This window comes from Neodiprion virginianus, chromosome 1 (genome assembly GCF_021901495.1).
Source record: "Neodiprion virginianus isolate iyNeoVirg1 chromosome 1, iyNeoVirg1.1, whole genome shotgun sequence".
NCBI lineage: Eukaryota > Metazoa > Arthropoda > Insecta > Hymenoptera > Diprionidae > Neodiprion > Neodiprion virginianus.
The window spans coordinates 27,068,470-27,086,234 of NC_060877.1; the positions used below are offsets into that span (position 1 = coordinate 27,068,470).

Genomic DNA, 17,765 nt, shown 5'->3' on the forward strand with positions numbered 1-17,765 from the left:
GGCCGCCACCGCTGATTCCGCTCACCCCTCCTAGCATCAGCGTTGTAACGTAAGCTCAGCCGCCCCCCCCCCCGACCAAATTCGACCAGACATCAGTGTCGCGAAACCAGCCGACGATTCAGTTGACGTCTGCTATTTCTGACGTGTTGCAACTTCCGAGTTTAGGTCTGCTCAAAATTGAACTGCGTCTGTTTGTCCACGTGCTGTTGTGTTAAGGTGAGTTTGTCACGATAATCGTTTGGTAAACAAACCAGTTTCTTCTATAAAATACGTATGACAGGCCTTTAACACGCTTCAAGTCGGCTAGCTTGCTAATATGTAAGTAAACGTCCCCGTTACGCGAGCCTAGAGTAACTCGTATCGGTCATATTAACGTACCGCACCATTTTCTAGCGTAAGCGTAAAATCTTATCACGATATGCTTACGTTGCATATTTTAAGTGAATTCTTTTTTTTGTTGACGTCAGTGGTCTTCCATAATAAAATGATGGATGTAGCTGTACTCTGGGTACGCGGTTATAACACCGTAAGAAAATGATAAATATGTTTGTTTATACCCCGTATCCATCGACCCCCCTCCCCCCGTTACTATACGCTTAGACCGCTCAAAGAGTTTCCGCTTATTTACCCGACGATTGAGGCTAATTATAAACTTAATGTTTCCAACACGTTTTCGGCCGAAGCGGATGCTGTAGTCGCAGAAATCATACTTGATAATGAAATGAACAACGCGATTTCCTAATCGGTTCATAGATTCTTGCTCCTCGGCTTGATGTGACCGATCCATTCGTTTTGTAGCTACAACATTGTAGTGTATGATTTTATAATTGATGTTTGTCACCCAAAGTGATTCTCGAAGTACTGTTATATTATTTTTACTGCTACCATAGACATCAGACCTCTTATATATGGAAATAGACCGGCTAGTGATCAATAGTGTATCTCAATATAATACTTCTATATGTTTCCTGGGAAGGTTGCCGTTGAAAATAATACGTCGTAAAGTAATTATTTCAGTTACTTAGAAGTAACCGTGCATGCATTCCGAGTTTCACGTTCACAGAAGGCCGTAATGCAAGGCCTAAGGTCCCACACTACATTTTTTTTCGAGAAAAAATACATGATATGATAAAAATACACGCTTATGCTTTATTACCCGCTCGTGCAACACTGTATAGCTAAACGAATTAAAATTGAAGAGTCGTGATTGTGGAGTATAGGTATACATATGTATACAACTTTCGTGAATTACCAATGTCGCACAAACTGCACGAGAACTGGATAACTCGTGTATCTACACAGCTATTGAAACTTTTACTCAAACGAGCGCAAGAAAAATACAATTTATATGCGTTACAAATAATCAAATTCCTAATTATGATAAGCTACTTATACTACTTTTAAACATCCGCAATTTCGTGTGTAAGAATAATGTTGATGTATAAATGTATTTCAAACCGAAAATTTCTTCATAATTATTCGAAGCATTTATTTAGTTTGTTAATAACATGCCGATTAATCAAAACCGTTTCCATATATTATTGTAATTGCGAAATCTGGTTAAAACTCACCAAGGTACTGCAATTATGCAGTAACTTAAATATTCACGTATTAAAAATCAGGGAGTTCGATTAAAGCAAGTTTACGATTGTTTCTTATCAAAAAATGTCCTTGCTCTATAATCTATCAACCAATTGTCGAATCTCAAGGTGACATTTCAGTAGTAGAGAAAACGTTTAAAATCTTCTGCAGAGTCTTACGGAACTACAATTATTATTGCATTAGTGTATTTTTTTATTGTCTCCGATGAAATGGCCAATACTTCGAGGTGCAGACATAAGCCTGACAATAGAATCCTTGATAGAATATGCATTCAATTCTGCTTAAAACTTTCAAATATTACAGTTGTATGCAACGTGGCGAGTTGCCGCGCTTTCACTCTCCTTGTTTCTTGTTGTATACAGCTACATTATATGCAGGTATCTCTTCTCGTTTTCAATTACATTGTCGTATGTAATTCGCTTATTATTATTTGTCCCAGGTTTAGTTTTACCCTGTCGAGCAGCATCAGAACGTTTATACTTGTCTGTAAAATGCTTTTTAATTATTCTTCTATTGTGTGATTGAAAATATTGTTAAAAGGTTTTCAATTCAATGATTAGTCCCTAAGAATTGTCAGCGTGAGGGGAAGGTTGACTTTATTTATTATGGTTTCTTATCAGTACAACATAAATGCGAGAATCATTTCAACCACGTAGCAATTTGTCACGGCCCGCAGTAGTATAGAAAGCAATTGTTGTAAATGTAGTTCATTCCATTGCTTAAATCGATCAATTCCAATACAGCATTGATTTTCACCGAATTCGGCATACTTAAATATAACGTGAGAGTTACTGCATGTTTACTATCATACATCGAACAAAAATAAATCTTCGTTATTCGTTGTTCACGTATAAACTGAACAGATTTTACTATCCATGATCATTTCCTGCGCTCGTCAACTGGAGCGTTGTAAAACCTATTACGACCAGTGGTAGGTTGTCGATTTACTTTTTTTTTTACCCAGTCGCTTCACAATATCCGAGGAATTGCCGCTGAGTATTGGTTGTACTACTTATACCCTAAGTAATCATAGGTACGAATGTTTTTACCTCCGATCCGCAGGGACACCGCAATGACTATTCCAATTTCCAGGTCCCTTCTCCGTCTGTCGATTTTACAGCTTCTTTGTCGCAGCCAGTGGTTTTATCCACTTACTTTTTTTCTCGTATTTATTTTTTTCTCACTACGAAATGGGTTCATTGATCGTATAGCGTCCTATTCGAAACTCGAAAACTCGTGATATACTCTTCGACCCGATATAAACAAACCAATCAGAAATTTGCGGAGTTCAAGTCAATTCTAACAATCTTACCACTACCTCATCTCCGTAATTCTTTCGTCCTTACGATTTAAGAAAAAATAATTTTTTTACACGTACATTGATGCTTGATTCAGCCGCTGTATAGAGATAACTTCTTTATTTTTTTGCCTTGAATCGAGTATAAGTATAGGATTATTGATATCACTTGTCAAGATTACAACTCCCGGTACATTGAGGTATGATGCATTGATTCAGAGCGCATAATTCTGTCAGTATTATACTTACACGATAATAACCACTACCACCAGCACTATAGTCGTCAAATATTCACGGTTCGTGATGTTGACGGCGTATTAACAATGTGGTTGTACTTAACAATACAATACAATTCACATGAACAGTAATGTTCATTAATGCCTCGGGCTCGGGGGTAACTTGTTTTCGATCCGAAACAAAATGCAAGTTTGGAAGTCATTTTCGGGTACATAATTCGTATAGAATCGAACTCGCATTTTGTTTTGGACCGAAAACGAGTTAGCCGGAAGCACAATGCATTGATGAACATTACTGTAAATCACAAGTATAGTAAAAATTCTGCTCGCACGGTATGAAACTATGAATAGGCACTTATATTTTCATCAACCGAGCTCGACTGCGTTTGCAACTGTATAATATTTATATGTATGTATACGACTCTACGAAGCGTTTCACTTGCGTAATTTTAAACATGATATTATGTATATAGGCACAAGCGTGTAATTTTGCAATGTCTTACGGTTGATTATATCGAGCGGTGGTAATTATTTCATTATTCTCATGGCCGGTGAATGAAAACTCGGGTTGCGTGTATTTCGCAAACGATTCACCGGGGCGAATCACTGACCTGGGTCAATCTTCGTCCTCCCACTCTGTCCGCTACACCCTCGTAATCCGGCTTTGCGAACGTGACTGAGTGTCGATCAATATGTCCTCGACCTCTTCCGGAGCGTCTGCACCAGAAGAAGGGAATAATAGGTCGTTTCGAAGTTCATGAATCTCAAAACATGTATATTGTAAAGACGAAAGAACCTGCGCGCTTGTTTCCGTTGAAAAGTTCTAAGATTATACATATATGGGAGAGAGTTTGCACAAATAATCATCCCGCTTCCTTCGGCACAATTTAAATTGCGTGCAAGGCATCTGCAAGCACGTCCGTTCCATTCAAAGGCATTATCAGTCCCGGAAGTGCATGCTCTATGTGAATCGGGTCTTACGGCTGGTCCACAACAGGGTCGATGAATATTAAACGTGTAATCTAATATACCCATCGAGAGGAAACGTATAATGTATGAACAATGTTCCAGCGAGCAATCGAATACATCAACTCGATCATCGGTTGTGTATATGGAAATTCAATTTCTTCAATATCACATACACGCATAAAATTAACGTATGTATCATGATATCGTTAATTTATTTCAAAGGACGCATATTCATCAGTTTAACGAATATCAGCGATAGATAAAATTGCTATAAACGATAATGGATATGTATCGTATGTATCTACCACTTTTCGAAAAATCTACTCTTCCCACGGTCTATAAAATTCTTTACAGGTCCTTTGTTCCATCTTGATACTGTTCAGTACAGTGTCTCCGGTCTCGGTTGGCTGCTGTTTGGTCAGTGTACGTAAATGAATGCGTAGCGTTGATTGATTTTTTTTTTTGTCGACATTTCTTGGGAAATCTGCAGCTTTTAGTCGAATAATTTTGCCGCGATATCCGCAATTTGAAATGTATTGGAAACTATATAACTTGCCTGAATCGAAGTTGCGCCATTAGCAAGCACATAAATTGGGAAAACGTCATTCATTATTAATTTGTATATTCGAGCAGGTCAAGTGGTTACGAAAATTAAGTATACAATTTACGTAAAATAAACTAAAACTTTGTTTTACCATGTTTTATCGTGCGCTTATTCGTGTTGAGTCGTCTTCTAATATAATTTCTTCAATCTTCCTTTCAACATTTAATCTGTATTTCTGACCGAAACTGAACGTAAACGTGTGGTGCTAAAAGTTGATCCCATCGTTAATTTTTACTCTGTTTATAAATGAATTTTCGGGGTTTGATGTTCTATCCCGACTGGCAATGCGATATATTTACGATTCAGTTCGATCTATCTCGAAAGTTCGTGAAATATTAACCTTGGAATCAGTCGTGCAGGATTCTCGTTTCGAAACCGCAAATCGTAATCAACGAAGCGATCCGGGCGCAATTTGATATTTGTGATAGTTTTATACAAGACGCACCGAGATCTAATAGAAAGTGCTCGAACCAATCACTTGTCCATAGTGGCCGAGTACTGTAGTTTACTGTGTCTCGTAGTGCGCGATTGTATAAAATAATTACGTTTTATTCTCACCGAAAAGCAATCCAACACGTCAACAAAAGCTTGTGGTCGTTACACAAAACTTGGTCTTGCATACAAGTAGAAGCAAACCCCTTTTGCCCAGTCGCTATGTACAAAAAAGAACACCTGAAATCGCAATTTTTCGGTATCACTGTTTTTTTTCTCTAATCGTTAGCGGGGTTCATGGTAGTCTGAATTCAGAATTTCGACCAGATTCTGCAGTAGCTTCAGCCGCCGTCTTGAATTTATGGTTCAACTGGGAACGTATCAATCGCAGACAAAAAATTGATAGCACCTAACTTTTGGAGGATTCCAAAAATTTCCTACCAGTTTAGATGTGACCATTTTTAGTCAAAAGTTGAAAATAGGTAAGATATTTGACAAATACTAATTCCCCATTAAATTCAAAATAGCGGCCGAAGCTACTGCAAAATCCGGTAGAAAATCTGTATTCAGATCCACCCCTCACCCCCCCTCTTAAACGATTAGAAAAAGAAGATAGTGCAATCGAATAATTGCAATTTCAAATGTACACATCAACTGGACTACTAATTTGACGCTGGTATTTTTGATTCAAACAAAATGACGTTTGTCAGAAATTTTAGCTGTCAGTAATAGCTGTCGTTCATACGAGGAGCTTTGCAAGTAACCAACGATTGTACGCATGTAAGACACCATTGTTTTATTTTCATTTAAAGCTTTCAATTTTAAAAATGATTCACAATTCTTTACTCCGCTCGTTTTACTCGAGATGAGGTTTTATAGATTCTATAGTTTCGAAATTTTTTCTACGATTTACATGAAATTTGGTATATATACAGTATAGATTCAGTAGGTTTTGATAATTGTATCGAATTTTAGCTGCATGTCTTCAATTTATAACTCAGAAAGTGTAATTTGGACATAAATCATTTTAGCTCCTGCGAAAATCACGTATGTATTAAAATAGAATGTACCCATTAATGTTGTATTATCGGCTTGGAAGTTATCGTATGAAAAGTGTTCAAACACGTCGTTCCAAGTGAAATGAGTACAGCTGATCAACAATTATGCACCATCCTTATAGAATCTATGTAAACTCTATCATCCGTATAATCGTTGAGTAATAAGAATGTTCTCGCGTATCAGTAGACTGAGGGAAAGGAATTCTTGATTCAACAAAATAGATTTTGTTGGAGTCCATTCACTTTAATCTAGTAATTCTTTATTTGTTCCAAATACGATGCCTATAATTCAACGATTTCGATTTAGCTAGTTTGATAAAATGATCTAGTCAAGCGAATTCCTTGATTCAACGAAAGCCTTTCTTGTCGCGATCAAGTGAAGTATTGATTCGAGTAAACCTTTCGATGTATTTCCGAAATTGAGTTCACTAAATATCATTTTAATTGAACTTTATGTATTTTTCCTTCAAGTCGAATATTGGTTGACAGTAAAAATTAGGTACTTCGAATAAAATAAGTGCATGAATCTAGCCAACAAAATATTTACATCAATTGAATGCCAGACTTCATCAATCTAACCGGAGATTGTTCGGCATAACTGGTTTAATCGGTTACACTAACTTGTACACGAGGTAAAAGAAACACCACATGCTTTCAAACAAGTACAGAATATATTCATCATAAATATCAGTATGCTAATGCTATGAACGACCACTAGGTGGCGAACTTTCTCGCTACGGAAGTAGCTTCAGAGATACTTATAATACCAGGTACTCGCGCAGGAAATCACATATCGGTAGTGTAAGAAAAATTTGTCGTCAGACCTGTTACACCCGCAGAAAGCGTAATGTCGAGTTTCGAATCATCGCAATTGATGTCAATTGTAGATAAACCAGTACTATTGACACATGTTCAATTTATACTGCTGCATATACAGCAATAAATTTTCGGGTTTTTATACACCAATTGTCGTGTGAATCCCGCAAAATTTTGAGTCATCAAATTTATAAATAATATTATTCGATGAATATGTTTCTTGCGTTTGAATAACTCTATTGTTCAGTGAATGTAAAAAATATTTGTTACAACAAATTTTAATACTTGTTTCAACCATTGAACTCTCTTGACTTAACAAAACATTGTATTGAAAGAAGTTCAATTTGTTTTGATACCAAAATTTCATCTTTTCGAAACAAAACTATTACGGTGCGTTCTGTCTAATTTGTAGTCATTCCAATCACACATTTTCTTGTTACAAAATTCACGTTATGGCAAGGAATTCGCGCCATGTTATTCCGTTTGCCTCATTTGACTATAGAATTTAGTTGAATCAAACGAATCTCACTTGACTCTAATAATCCTTCGCCTCTATGTAGCAGCTATTGTAAGTTAACTTAGGGATGAAGCACGAAAGGGTGATCGCTCCCACCTCCCTAATTACGTAATAATTATCTGTGATCCGACTGACAATTACGCGACGAAAACAAAGTGAAGAAATTGAAAATCATTTGGTAATTAATCTATCGTCGAAAGTTAGCTAATTCGTTTCACGAATTCCCGCCGAGATCGTCTGCGCGAACCACAATGCAACCAACAATCGTCGTTCCGAAGTACAATTCTACTAGAATGATTTATATTTTATTCGCTGTGCGATCATACTGTACACGAATCCGCGAATGGATCCTCTTGACTGATAATAATTCCAGTTGATGATATAAAATTAATTTTTTCACAACGCATTCAGCATGAGCTGGACCAACAGAATGGCTCGTCACGGAAGTGAACGCTCGCTCCAGTCGCTGAGTTTAACTTCGGCCCGGAATTCTGGGCAATCTTCCGCCCCCGGCGTCCCGGATCCCCCGGGCGGTACCAGCGTGCTTGTGAAGTCGCCCTCGACGCCGGCGAACGCCGCCGTGTCTTCGACGCCCTTGCAGACGCCGTCCCCGACTTCGGGCGAAAATTCGCGCATCCCCCGGCCATCTCCGGCGCCCCTTCGACGCGCCGGGAGTTTACGCGTGCGCGGGGAACGTGCCCTGGCACACCAGCATCACAGGACCCCCGTGGGTTCAGCCGTCCACCACCTCCAAGGGAACACCAGGCACCCGCAGGAGTTCTTCCCCGCCATCACGGAGAATGGAGTCAGTTCGCCCCGGCACCGATCTCTCGTAAGTCTGATTAATCATTGATGTTGTGTCATCGCCGTTCCATCAACAACGCACACCTTTTGTAACAAATACTTCGGGTATTGCAGGGTACATTCGCTACCAAAGGGTACCACATACATTCCGTTGTGGTTCTATTGCGCATACCTTTTCTCGAAGGTTCTATAATGTATCCGTTTTTATACTCATCCGTGAATAGCCGTCGACAATTTTTCTCGTCGCAAATATTCTTTGGATAATACACATCAGTTTGCAATTTATTTTACGTTGTATAAACGGGAATGCATTTTCACCCCACCTACATCTTCTTACGTATTCACCATTGCAGCTAAGATTACGCGGTGCTGAATAGTGTGATCAGTTACAAACGATCAACGATGTTTGTAAGATATCAACGAGACGAGGAATCGGAATCTTTCCTCCGACAAACAAACTGAACGTTCAACGTTTGATATTGTGTTAATATACACAGAGAGAAAAATGTAATACAGTGAAGTTTATTTTCTTGAAAGTTCCACTGACCGATCGTTATAATTGTTACCGGTACTATACACAGCCGACAGCGTCAACGACCGTTCGTAATTAACTTGCGTTAATTAACGCGGAGCCCAATTACTTACTGGCAAGGTATACATGTGTAATGCTTATGAAGTAGATGACTAACTATTCACTTGACAGAATACGTTATCAGTTGGAATATTTTTTTCTGGATTCACATTTCAAGTAAGCTTGTAGCAGGTTTTTTTTTAGAATATACCGTTGGTATATTCTGCATTAATCATTTGTCCATTAATTTAATTATTATTTTACAACTATCTGTCGGACGTTTTTCGTCTCTTTGTGATTAAAGTCATTGTCCAAGAAACGGCGGATTGCGGTCTAAATTTACGCCGAAAACGTTCGTGCTCGATCCAAATTGAGTAAAATTACACCGTGTGTATACACACACACACACATACACACGCGCGCGCGCGCGCACACACACACACACACACACACACACACACATCAATCTTCATGTAGCTATAATCACTCGATCGAGCTATGACAGCCACTTGTAGCTCGTGGAGCAGGCACTTTCGTTTTAACAGGTAGTATAACAATAACAACGTTTCGAGACTCGCTGACTTAATAGTGAGTTATTTTGATGACAGTGAAACGATACACTGCTATCTAGATCCTCATGTAAATTCGAGCTGTTTGAATTTCGAGCGAATACACGAGATCCCAGTAATTACGGTATGTGATTGATCACACGATAGCCTCATCGATTTGACTCAATGAACTTGAGCTTTTTAGCGAAGTAGCATTAACCGAAAACGATTTTAATGCTTCAAACTTTCTCCAGACGTGTTATACAAACAGCTTCACTTGGTAAAACCATCTAGTCTAGTGCCGTGAATGGCTGTATTAGCTAACGAATGAATATGAAGCTATAACGCATTCACGGTGTTTCCGTTTCTTCGTCTATGATGAAACGTGCAAACAGAATCTTTAACAGCTTAAGAGATCTGCACGGCAGTGAGTTATCAATGCAATCTGTTGATCCTACGACGGCCTTGTAAGGTTCAATAGACGCTCTCGGACGAACGAATGTTTCTTTCACGAGATTTATGGACCTGCTAAGGGGATATTCGCGTGACTGTAATAAAGATTGATATATATATATATATGTATGTATGTATAAAGTTAACGAGTATAGATTTGTCATAAAAATGTTGAACTCTGTTGTATTGAAATTTATACATGAATTGATAAAAGTGAACTAACTACCAAGTATAAAAGATGGAAAAAGAAGTTTGAGAAAAGTTTTTAAAACTTTGGAAGTATGGACTGCTTCGTATATCCTATAGACACATACGTATGCTATATTCCTTGGCGGTTGTGAGACTCAGCCCGGGAACTTCTGACCTCCGACACGAATCTCTGCTGCGTCGGCGCAATTTTCATCTCTTTGGCTTTTCTGACCTATAAGCATACTGACGGTGTATTAACGTTACACTACTTTAGTATGCACGAAGTTATTACATACGTCCAAACGCGCATATTCCGTGGCACTTTTAAGCGAACCGTGTTTACCGTTCTACCATCTATGCAAGAAGGCACAGTCTTCATCGTGATTTAAAATCATCGTCGTCAAAAGAATTGCGCAGTTTCATTTTTAACGTTTAATACTTAAAGTGCGAATAATTATCTTGTATGTATCCATGGACGTTTTTGACGATAAATCGGGTCCTTGGAGGTGTGCTTCTGTAAGTGGACGTATAGTCAATCTTGCATTCGAATTAGAAATAAATGTTATCTTATACTTCATGCCATCTGTATCAATACTTTTGAAATCGCGTTGGAACTTGACGATTATTAACTTAATAAGGTCAATAAATTATTTATACAGTAGTGTATATGTGAACGAAACGTACTTAGTTTATATACATTGAAAATGAAATATAAAAATCTGTATTTTTGCGTACCATAATTTTTCCTCCCTAGATTTTGTTGCTTCCAGTCGAATATTCAGATTTCAAATATCTGCGGCGGTAATTTACTATCAAAATTTTATCTCCAACTGATTGCAATTAGATTTAACATTAACAATGCACAACTTGTTGAACACATCTAATGCTTGAATTTTTATGCAAACATTTCAACAATCTAATACTGTATACGCTTTCCGATCTAATTCCTTTAAATGGATTTACATTCTGTCGATGCAGTTTGTCAAACGGAAAACGATGTCACTGACAATGAATCGACTCAAGCAACGTAAGGTACATTTTACGTTTATCATTTTTTCTAAACTCTTACAGGGTTCGTATATTCTGTTAAAAAATATGCGTCACAAAACTGTGTTTCACGATGAAGTAATCATGCGATTTTCACGTATGTATCGTTACGTATGGTTTTTATCTAGCGCAGTATGAGGGACTGCTGATTCAATTAGCAGTTTCGTCTACACTCGAGTACAGCGGTAATGCAATTACTTTTTTATACGTTTAATGTACTCAGTGGCCATAAAAAAATAAGATGTCGAAGCGCATTCGTTTGGATTTCGTACGTCAAGTTGAAAACAGCGCGCTGTATGTAAATCAGTATCTGTATTTCACTGTCATTTGTCTTCCTTTTTTTCCCCGCATAAAATTGTCAGTTCTGATATCCTTGCGGCATGTATGGAATCCGAGTTATTCTTTTCCTTCATTCTTCTTGCATAATTGCAGAGTTTGTCACTGACACCAGTGCGGCCGCGAAATAGCAACGCGGCCGCGAGCTTGGGGGCTGATGACAGCGATGCAGATAGCCTGAAAAGCTATGGGAGTGCTTGCAGCACCGCAAGCGCCTGCGATCATGCACTGTTTGCACTAAATGGTACGACTTGGTCTGGGAAGTCACGTAAATATGTGGTACACTGTTCCAATCACAATGGTGATACGGAACGGTATCTTACACCGACTCAACGTGCTGCTCGACAGATAAGGAAGCTTCAAGTAATTGAGTAACGTTTGTTTATTTTCAACCAGACAAGATTATTCTCAAATATTTTTTCACGATCGAGTTATTTCATTTATTATCAACATTTCATTACACTGTAGACTCTTTTGACTGATGCTAAGAAGGAAATCGAGGAAAAGGATCAAGAGATATTTCGCCTGGCTAAGGAAGTTGTGGAACTGCGTTTGTACAAAGCATCCCTCAACAGTCCTGACGATAGAACAGACAGTAGCGATGCTTTGACTGTTCGAGAGAATAATCTTCTGTCTCCTGAATCACCTTGCAAAGATCTTCCGGATGAGGGGTGCCTCAAGTCTCCCATTAACCCAGAAAGTCCTGAAAAAATTAATTCCTCAGACCTACCTTCATCGTTGGCGGATTCCGGACACTTTGAAGACAGTTCGGTTCATTCCAAGGATTCTGCCTCCTTTCCTCCTACTAGTACCAACTTTTCAAACAGTAGACAAAATAACGAACGCGATGAGGAAAGACGAAGAATCGTTAATTTGTACGAAAGCAGGATTGAGGAGATGCATCGCACGCATATCGACGAATTGCAGACCCTCAAACAAAAACATAATGACAAGGTGGGTGCTATAATGGTATTACAGAGGACATTATAAAGGAATATGCATGTTTTTATTCCGATTGGGCCAATCACGAATTCCTTGGGAACGGTTATATATAGATAGTCAGCACTAGCAAATGATACTAGGTTTCCAGGTATGGTCTATGTAACTTGATAGACTTGACATTTTTTATGTTTTATACAAACATTATGGAAATTATACTCAGATATGAAATTATCTCCTCCACTAATCATGTATTCAACTGTAGGTGGAGAGTCTTCTTACACAGCTATCAGAAATAAATATAAGATATTGTGAAGTTCGTCCGAGTATGGATGCTGCAGAAACACGAACTCGTGAGTTGGAGACCGAGCTAGAGGCTGTGAAAAAAGAACTTGGTGAACAAAAAGCTTTACTGGATGAGCAAGAGGAAAGGAATAAACAGATGTATCTGAAAATGTATGCCAAAGGTCAAGAGGCAGCTCGTATAGAACATGCTGACCAGGTATGAAAAATTTTTATCAGTACGAACTGGGATCTTTGGATCGACAAGTTGATTAATTAGAATGAATGACGTGTTATTCGTTTAATCCCTTTTCCAGATATTAGAGCAAGCGCATCAAACTCCGTCGAAAGTATCTGTACCTGAATTACTGCAGCAGTTAACCATAACGAAAGCCGAACTAGAGAATATTAAGGTAATATTTACGTTTGTACGATCGTCTGTGGAAAATCGTGTGAAATTTCAGGAGAAAATATCTGTTTGTTTTCGTCTTGTGATAAACTATATTGGGTGTGAAAAAATTTAAACGTTAATAGAATGTTTGCGATACGTTGGGATAGACTGTAATTGAATAAGCTAGATTATTAACACTATTTTATGTATTGAGTATGGAATATTTTGGCAGTAATCTCACCTGAAAATCTACTCATAAAATAATATATAAAACCTCATAAATTTTACTCTACTTGTACGAATATTCAAATATTCATCACAGGAGCTTTCACTTTTGTCATTTATCTAACACGAATGTATTGTGGTGTTACTTTGAAGCCACGATCTACTAACACCTTGCCAAATCGCCACTTATTACAGGATACAAGCTACACGCCTGAACCTCACATTTCAGCCGATAGTAGCAAAACTTTGTTAAGCGCTAAGGAGGCTGTTTCTCTCTGGGTCCTTGGCGTTCGTAAGGTCTGTATTCCTTACTCAACTGCCTCACGGATTTTGAATAAATTTGTTGCATCTTTCTTAACTTCTGTTCATTTTCAATTAAAGTATTTTGGACCTACATATATATTTTGTTAGATGAACAAACGAAAGGACTGCCAAGGACTAGGTGGCGCTATTTGTCAAATTATGAATTTTATTCCAATTTTTTATAAAAACTCTACCTCAACTTGCTGTAATATATCTCTCAGCATAGAAATGGTCGAATTTTTTACCACCGTAGTGACTTTTTCAACATTGTAATCAGTCAAATGATGGTTACTATCTCATTCGATGATATGCAAAAAGTAATTTTTAAAATATCCTTCATATAGATAAAGCAATCATTTTCCGCTTAGTCCTCGGAATAAATTACTTTTTAGTAGATTACAGTACTTTACAGTGTCCACATGTAAATATTGCAATACCAGCTGTATCAAAAAAAAAATTGCATGTGATTGAGCACGGTTAATGTAGACATTTTTATCCTTATTCGGTAGATCTACTGCATCGAAAGCACTTGGAAGAAACAGCCTCTTATGGTCTCCTGGGTAAATTTTAGTTTGCACGCTTTCATAGCACTTAGTAGGTTTGTTAAGTTGGTTCTTTGTTTCTCTACCTAATTGTAATGATGAATGGTCGAGTTCTTGGTGATTGTACAGTAGGGTGGTCGTTAAAAATTAAAATCTTTGCGGCGCCCGAAAAAATCCTTCCTTCTGATGAGAAACTACGGGAAAAATTTTGCTTTTGCGATTTAAACAAAAATAACACGTGCCGACCGCCAGTTGAAGTTAATTTTTCGATCAAATTATAGTTTTTTTTTAAATTCGTCACAGTATTCAAGTTTGGGTAAAAATCATTAAATACGGCTAATAGAAAATTAAATTCTCTATAAAAATGTTCCTTTAAGTTTCTGATAACGTTCATATCCATCGCAATAATCTCAATATCAAATTTATAAATTCTAACTTATTATCAAAATCACTGCTGAAAATTTTGTAGAGAATTTAATTTTCTACAAGCCGTTTTTGATGATTTTTACCCAAACTTAACTACTGAGACAAATTAAAAAAAAAAACCATAATTTTATTGAAAAATTAACTTCAATTGGCCGTCGGCACGTGTTATTTTTGTTTAAATCGCAAAAGCAAAATTTTCCCCGTAGTTTCTCATCAGAAGGAAGGATTTTTTCGGGCGCCGCAAAGATTTTAATTTTTAACGACCACCCTATTGTACAGAGCAAGAAAATATATTTAGTCAAAAATTATTTCGTCTAGGCCCAATGACGAATTGTAAGTACATTACAACGCACGGCACAAATTTAAGAATGGGAATTATACACTGTTATTGATGTGTAACTTTCAGCCAGTGTAGTATTTATGTCTTGTCATTTTTTTGCTTTGGTACCAGATGTAAGCTTTGATAACTAGTATGGGTAAAGATGATTACAATATTATACTTTATAAAGTAATAACACTTTTATAATACTGTATTAGGCAATGTATCGGCGCATCATAGAATCACGAAGCAGCCAAGGAGCTCTGGACCCTGAAATAACACTGCAATTCCTGAAGTCAGCAGTTTACTACTTTCTCACGGACAGAGAAAACCACAACGGTCACCTAAACGCTATTGAAAGTATCCTAGGTTTTACTGAAGCAGAGAAGCATAACATCGACAAACTTTATCGATCCCTTAGAAAATAATTACTACCTATTCTAAAACTATGCCTTCATTGTCGTCAATAATGTTAATAATGATGTATGGTGCTGTAGTTGTTTGCAGTTTACGGAAAAACTTCATTTACTTTATAGAGTATACTCACAGTAATATTACTTACTTCTTATCAACGATTTGTCAATCAACATTGTCAATTCTTTACAGCTGACTCTTGAGCCAAACATTTTTCTGATGTCTAGAAATGTATACAGCGAAATTTTCCAGAACATTTTTCATTTTCAAATCGATCAATTAATCTATGTATTGAAATTAGAAATGAAAGTAAAAATCAGTGAGATAAACATAAACTTGCTTATCCCGTCGCTCTGGACAAACACAGAGTATTTGGTGAAACTGGGCTACTTGAGCCAGTTGAGGCGAGTGGATCTTGTGCTACTTCTGTGGCATGATTTTTTGAGTATAAGTGGGTACCTTTCCCAAATATTCCTTGTATTAAACATGATCCAAACGTTACCATACTTCTAAATTTTTACTTTTACCTCTGCAAAATGTGATTGGACCGTTAGAATAAGGTTTATGTTCGAGCAAGGTTTCAAACGAAAGATACTGTAACTAAAAGCATTCATTCATTTCATGATTTTGATATTCCATCCCTTTTGGAAAAAACCTTCAACTTTCAGGTAAATTCGTAACGCCAACTCATAGATAATTCTAAAATCCCATAAGAAAAAAGTTGAGGGTATTCACCCCCAAGTTGAGGTTTTTTCCCGTCAGACTAACATACATAAAATTGACTAACGCAAATGTAATGAATATCTTCCAAATTTGACATAACTTATTACTAATTTAAGTGGGGAAAAATCCTGTTTTTGAAATCATTACGTGGCTACTAAGAAATTGAATTTGAATCTTAGTATTGTAATGAATGCTGTAAACGTTTGTGTTATTTTTATTTTGAATGCTATTACCATTTGAACTCTTGTTCTTGAACTTTGGAATCAGCACCAGACATCAAATTTTACTTTGCCGCTGCTGGATAGCGAGCAGTATTAATATTATGCATCTGTTTACTATAAATTTAGATGTAAGGTTCCGAGATTTAAAGCTACATCTTTAATTCCATTTACCGCATACATATCCGTAAACTGTTTTAATTTTACAATCGAAAGAAATGTCGCATTTTTATTTTATTGACAATCAGCTGTCACATACATTATAGTGAAAAGCATGTTATGTACTTTTCGAATCGTATGATAAAATATTCGGTACTTTGAATCAATCTCACTTATATTAATATATTACTATATAATGTATAATTTTGAGATTTGAAATTTTTGTGCATGATATGTAATGCTTATTCATATCCTGCTTATGAAGTACGAAAAAAAACTGCTTTGCATACAGTTGCAAGGAGTCTATTTCATTAATTTTTTCAAAACCATGTTCAAAATAAACTTTAATCTTTAAGAAATATCTCTGCTTACAAAGTCCGACAGGACTTGATAGATTACGATTAGGTATTAAAGAATATCACGGTAATGATGGAGAAACATGATACAAAGTGATAAGTCTGTCGTGTTTCTGAATCTTATTCTCTAATACTCTATCAGAATCTTTCATGTCGTATTAAACTTCTCCAGCAGGGATTACAGTGATTCCTAAAATGGCAATAGATTAAGTATATTTATATCTGTATTGCGGAAACGAGTATATCTTAATCAATCGGAAGTTTGGTGGTATGGCGTCCAGATAGAATAGAAATAAGAGGAGACTGAGGAAAATATTGTACCTTTAAATCTGTGTTTGTCTAAATATAACTTTGATGCAGATGGGCTCACAATTACTGACAGATACTGTAATTATTTTGCAAGCTCATTCTGTTGCCCCTAATGGAATGAAAGTATATTCTTTCTTCACAGTAATTGGTGGGAAAAGTTTTTTTTACTTTTTATTTGAAGGGTACAATCATTTTATCAGTACTGATAAATCGAAGAGGCTGAAGTCAAATATATACTACCTAGCTAACAATAACAATCCGTGGTAATGATAAAATTTATTTTTATGGAACGAACAATATGTTGGTTTTTATTGTTCTTGGAATGTAAAGAACGGGGGCTACAATTTCAGTAATTGCAGTTTATAAGCTTCAATATTGATCTTAATCAGGTATTTATTCATTATCATGTGATTACGAACCCATCGATAATTTTTACATTAGGCTTGTGTATCCTTCCTATTTGAAGTATTTATGCACGAATACGTAGATCTAATTAGTTTGAAAGATGTGAGACCCGGTGTGGTAAAGCACAGAGCTTTTGTAAAACCCCAGCTGCTGAAAAGTATTTTTACTCCATTACTACTTAAGTAATTAAGATTATCATTAAGCAGCCTTTGACTGTATGTTACTAGTTTGCAAACTCTAACGTATGCAGATAAATAAAAGTATATTCTATATTG

At 36.8% G+C, this 17,765-nt stretch overlaps 1 protein-coding gene across 4 annotated transcripts; it reads left to right on the top strand.

Moving 5' to 3' along the window:
- The first annotated feature begins 81 nt into the window (after positions 1-81).
- Positions 82-17,762, top strand: LOC124310387 (protein quick-to-court). 4 transcript variants are annotated; one of them, XM_046774264.1, is made up of 9 exons: positions 82-216; positions 7,934-8,363; positions 11,576-11,842; positions 11,948-12,433; positions 12,684-12,920; positions 13,018-13,113; positions 13,512-13,613; positions 14,129-14,281; positions 14,858-15,109. In XM_046774264.1, the coding sequence occupies exons 2-8, from the start codon at positions 7,944-7,946 to the stop codon at positions 14,249-14,251; spliced, it is 1,731 nt and encodes a 576-aa protein (XP_046630220.1). In that variant the 5' UTR covers positions 82-216; positions 7,934-7,943; the 3' UTR covers positions 14,252-14,281; positions 14,858-15,109. The 4 variants fall into 4 exon arrangements, with proteins under 4 accessions (XP_046630220.1, XP_046630219.1, XP_046630221.1 ...); XM_046774263.1 differs by lacking the exons at positions 14,129-14,281; positions 14,858-15,109 and adding an exon at positions 15,125-17,762; XM_046774265.1 differs by lacking the exons at positions 13,512-13,613; positions 14,129-14,281; positions 14,858-15,109 and adding an exon at positions 15,125-17,762.
- The last annotated feature ends 3 nt before the right edge of the window (positions 17,763-17,765 follow it).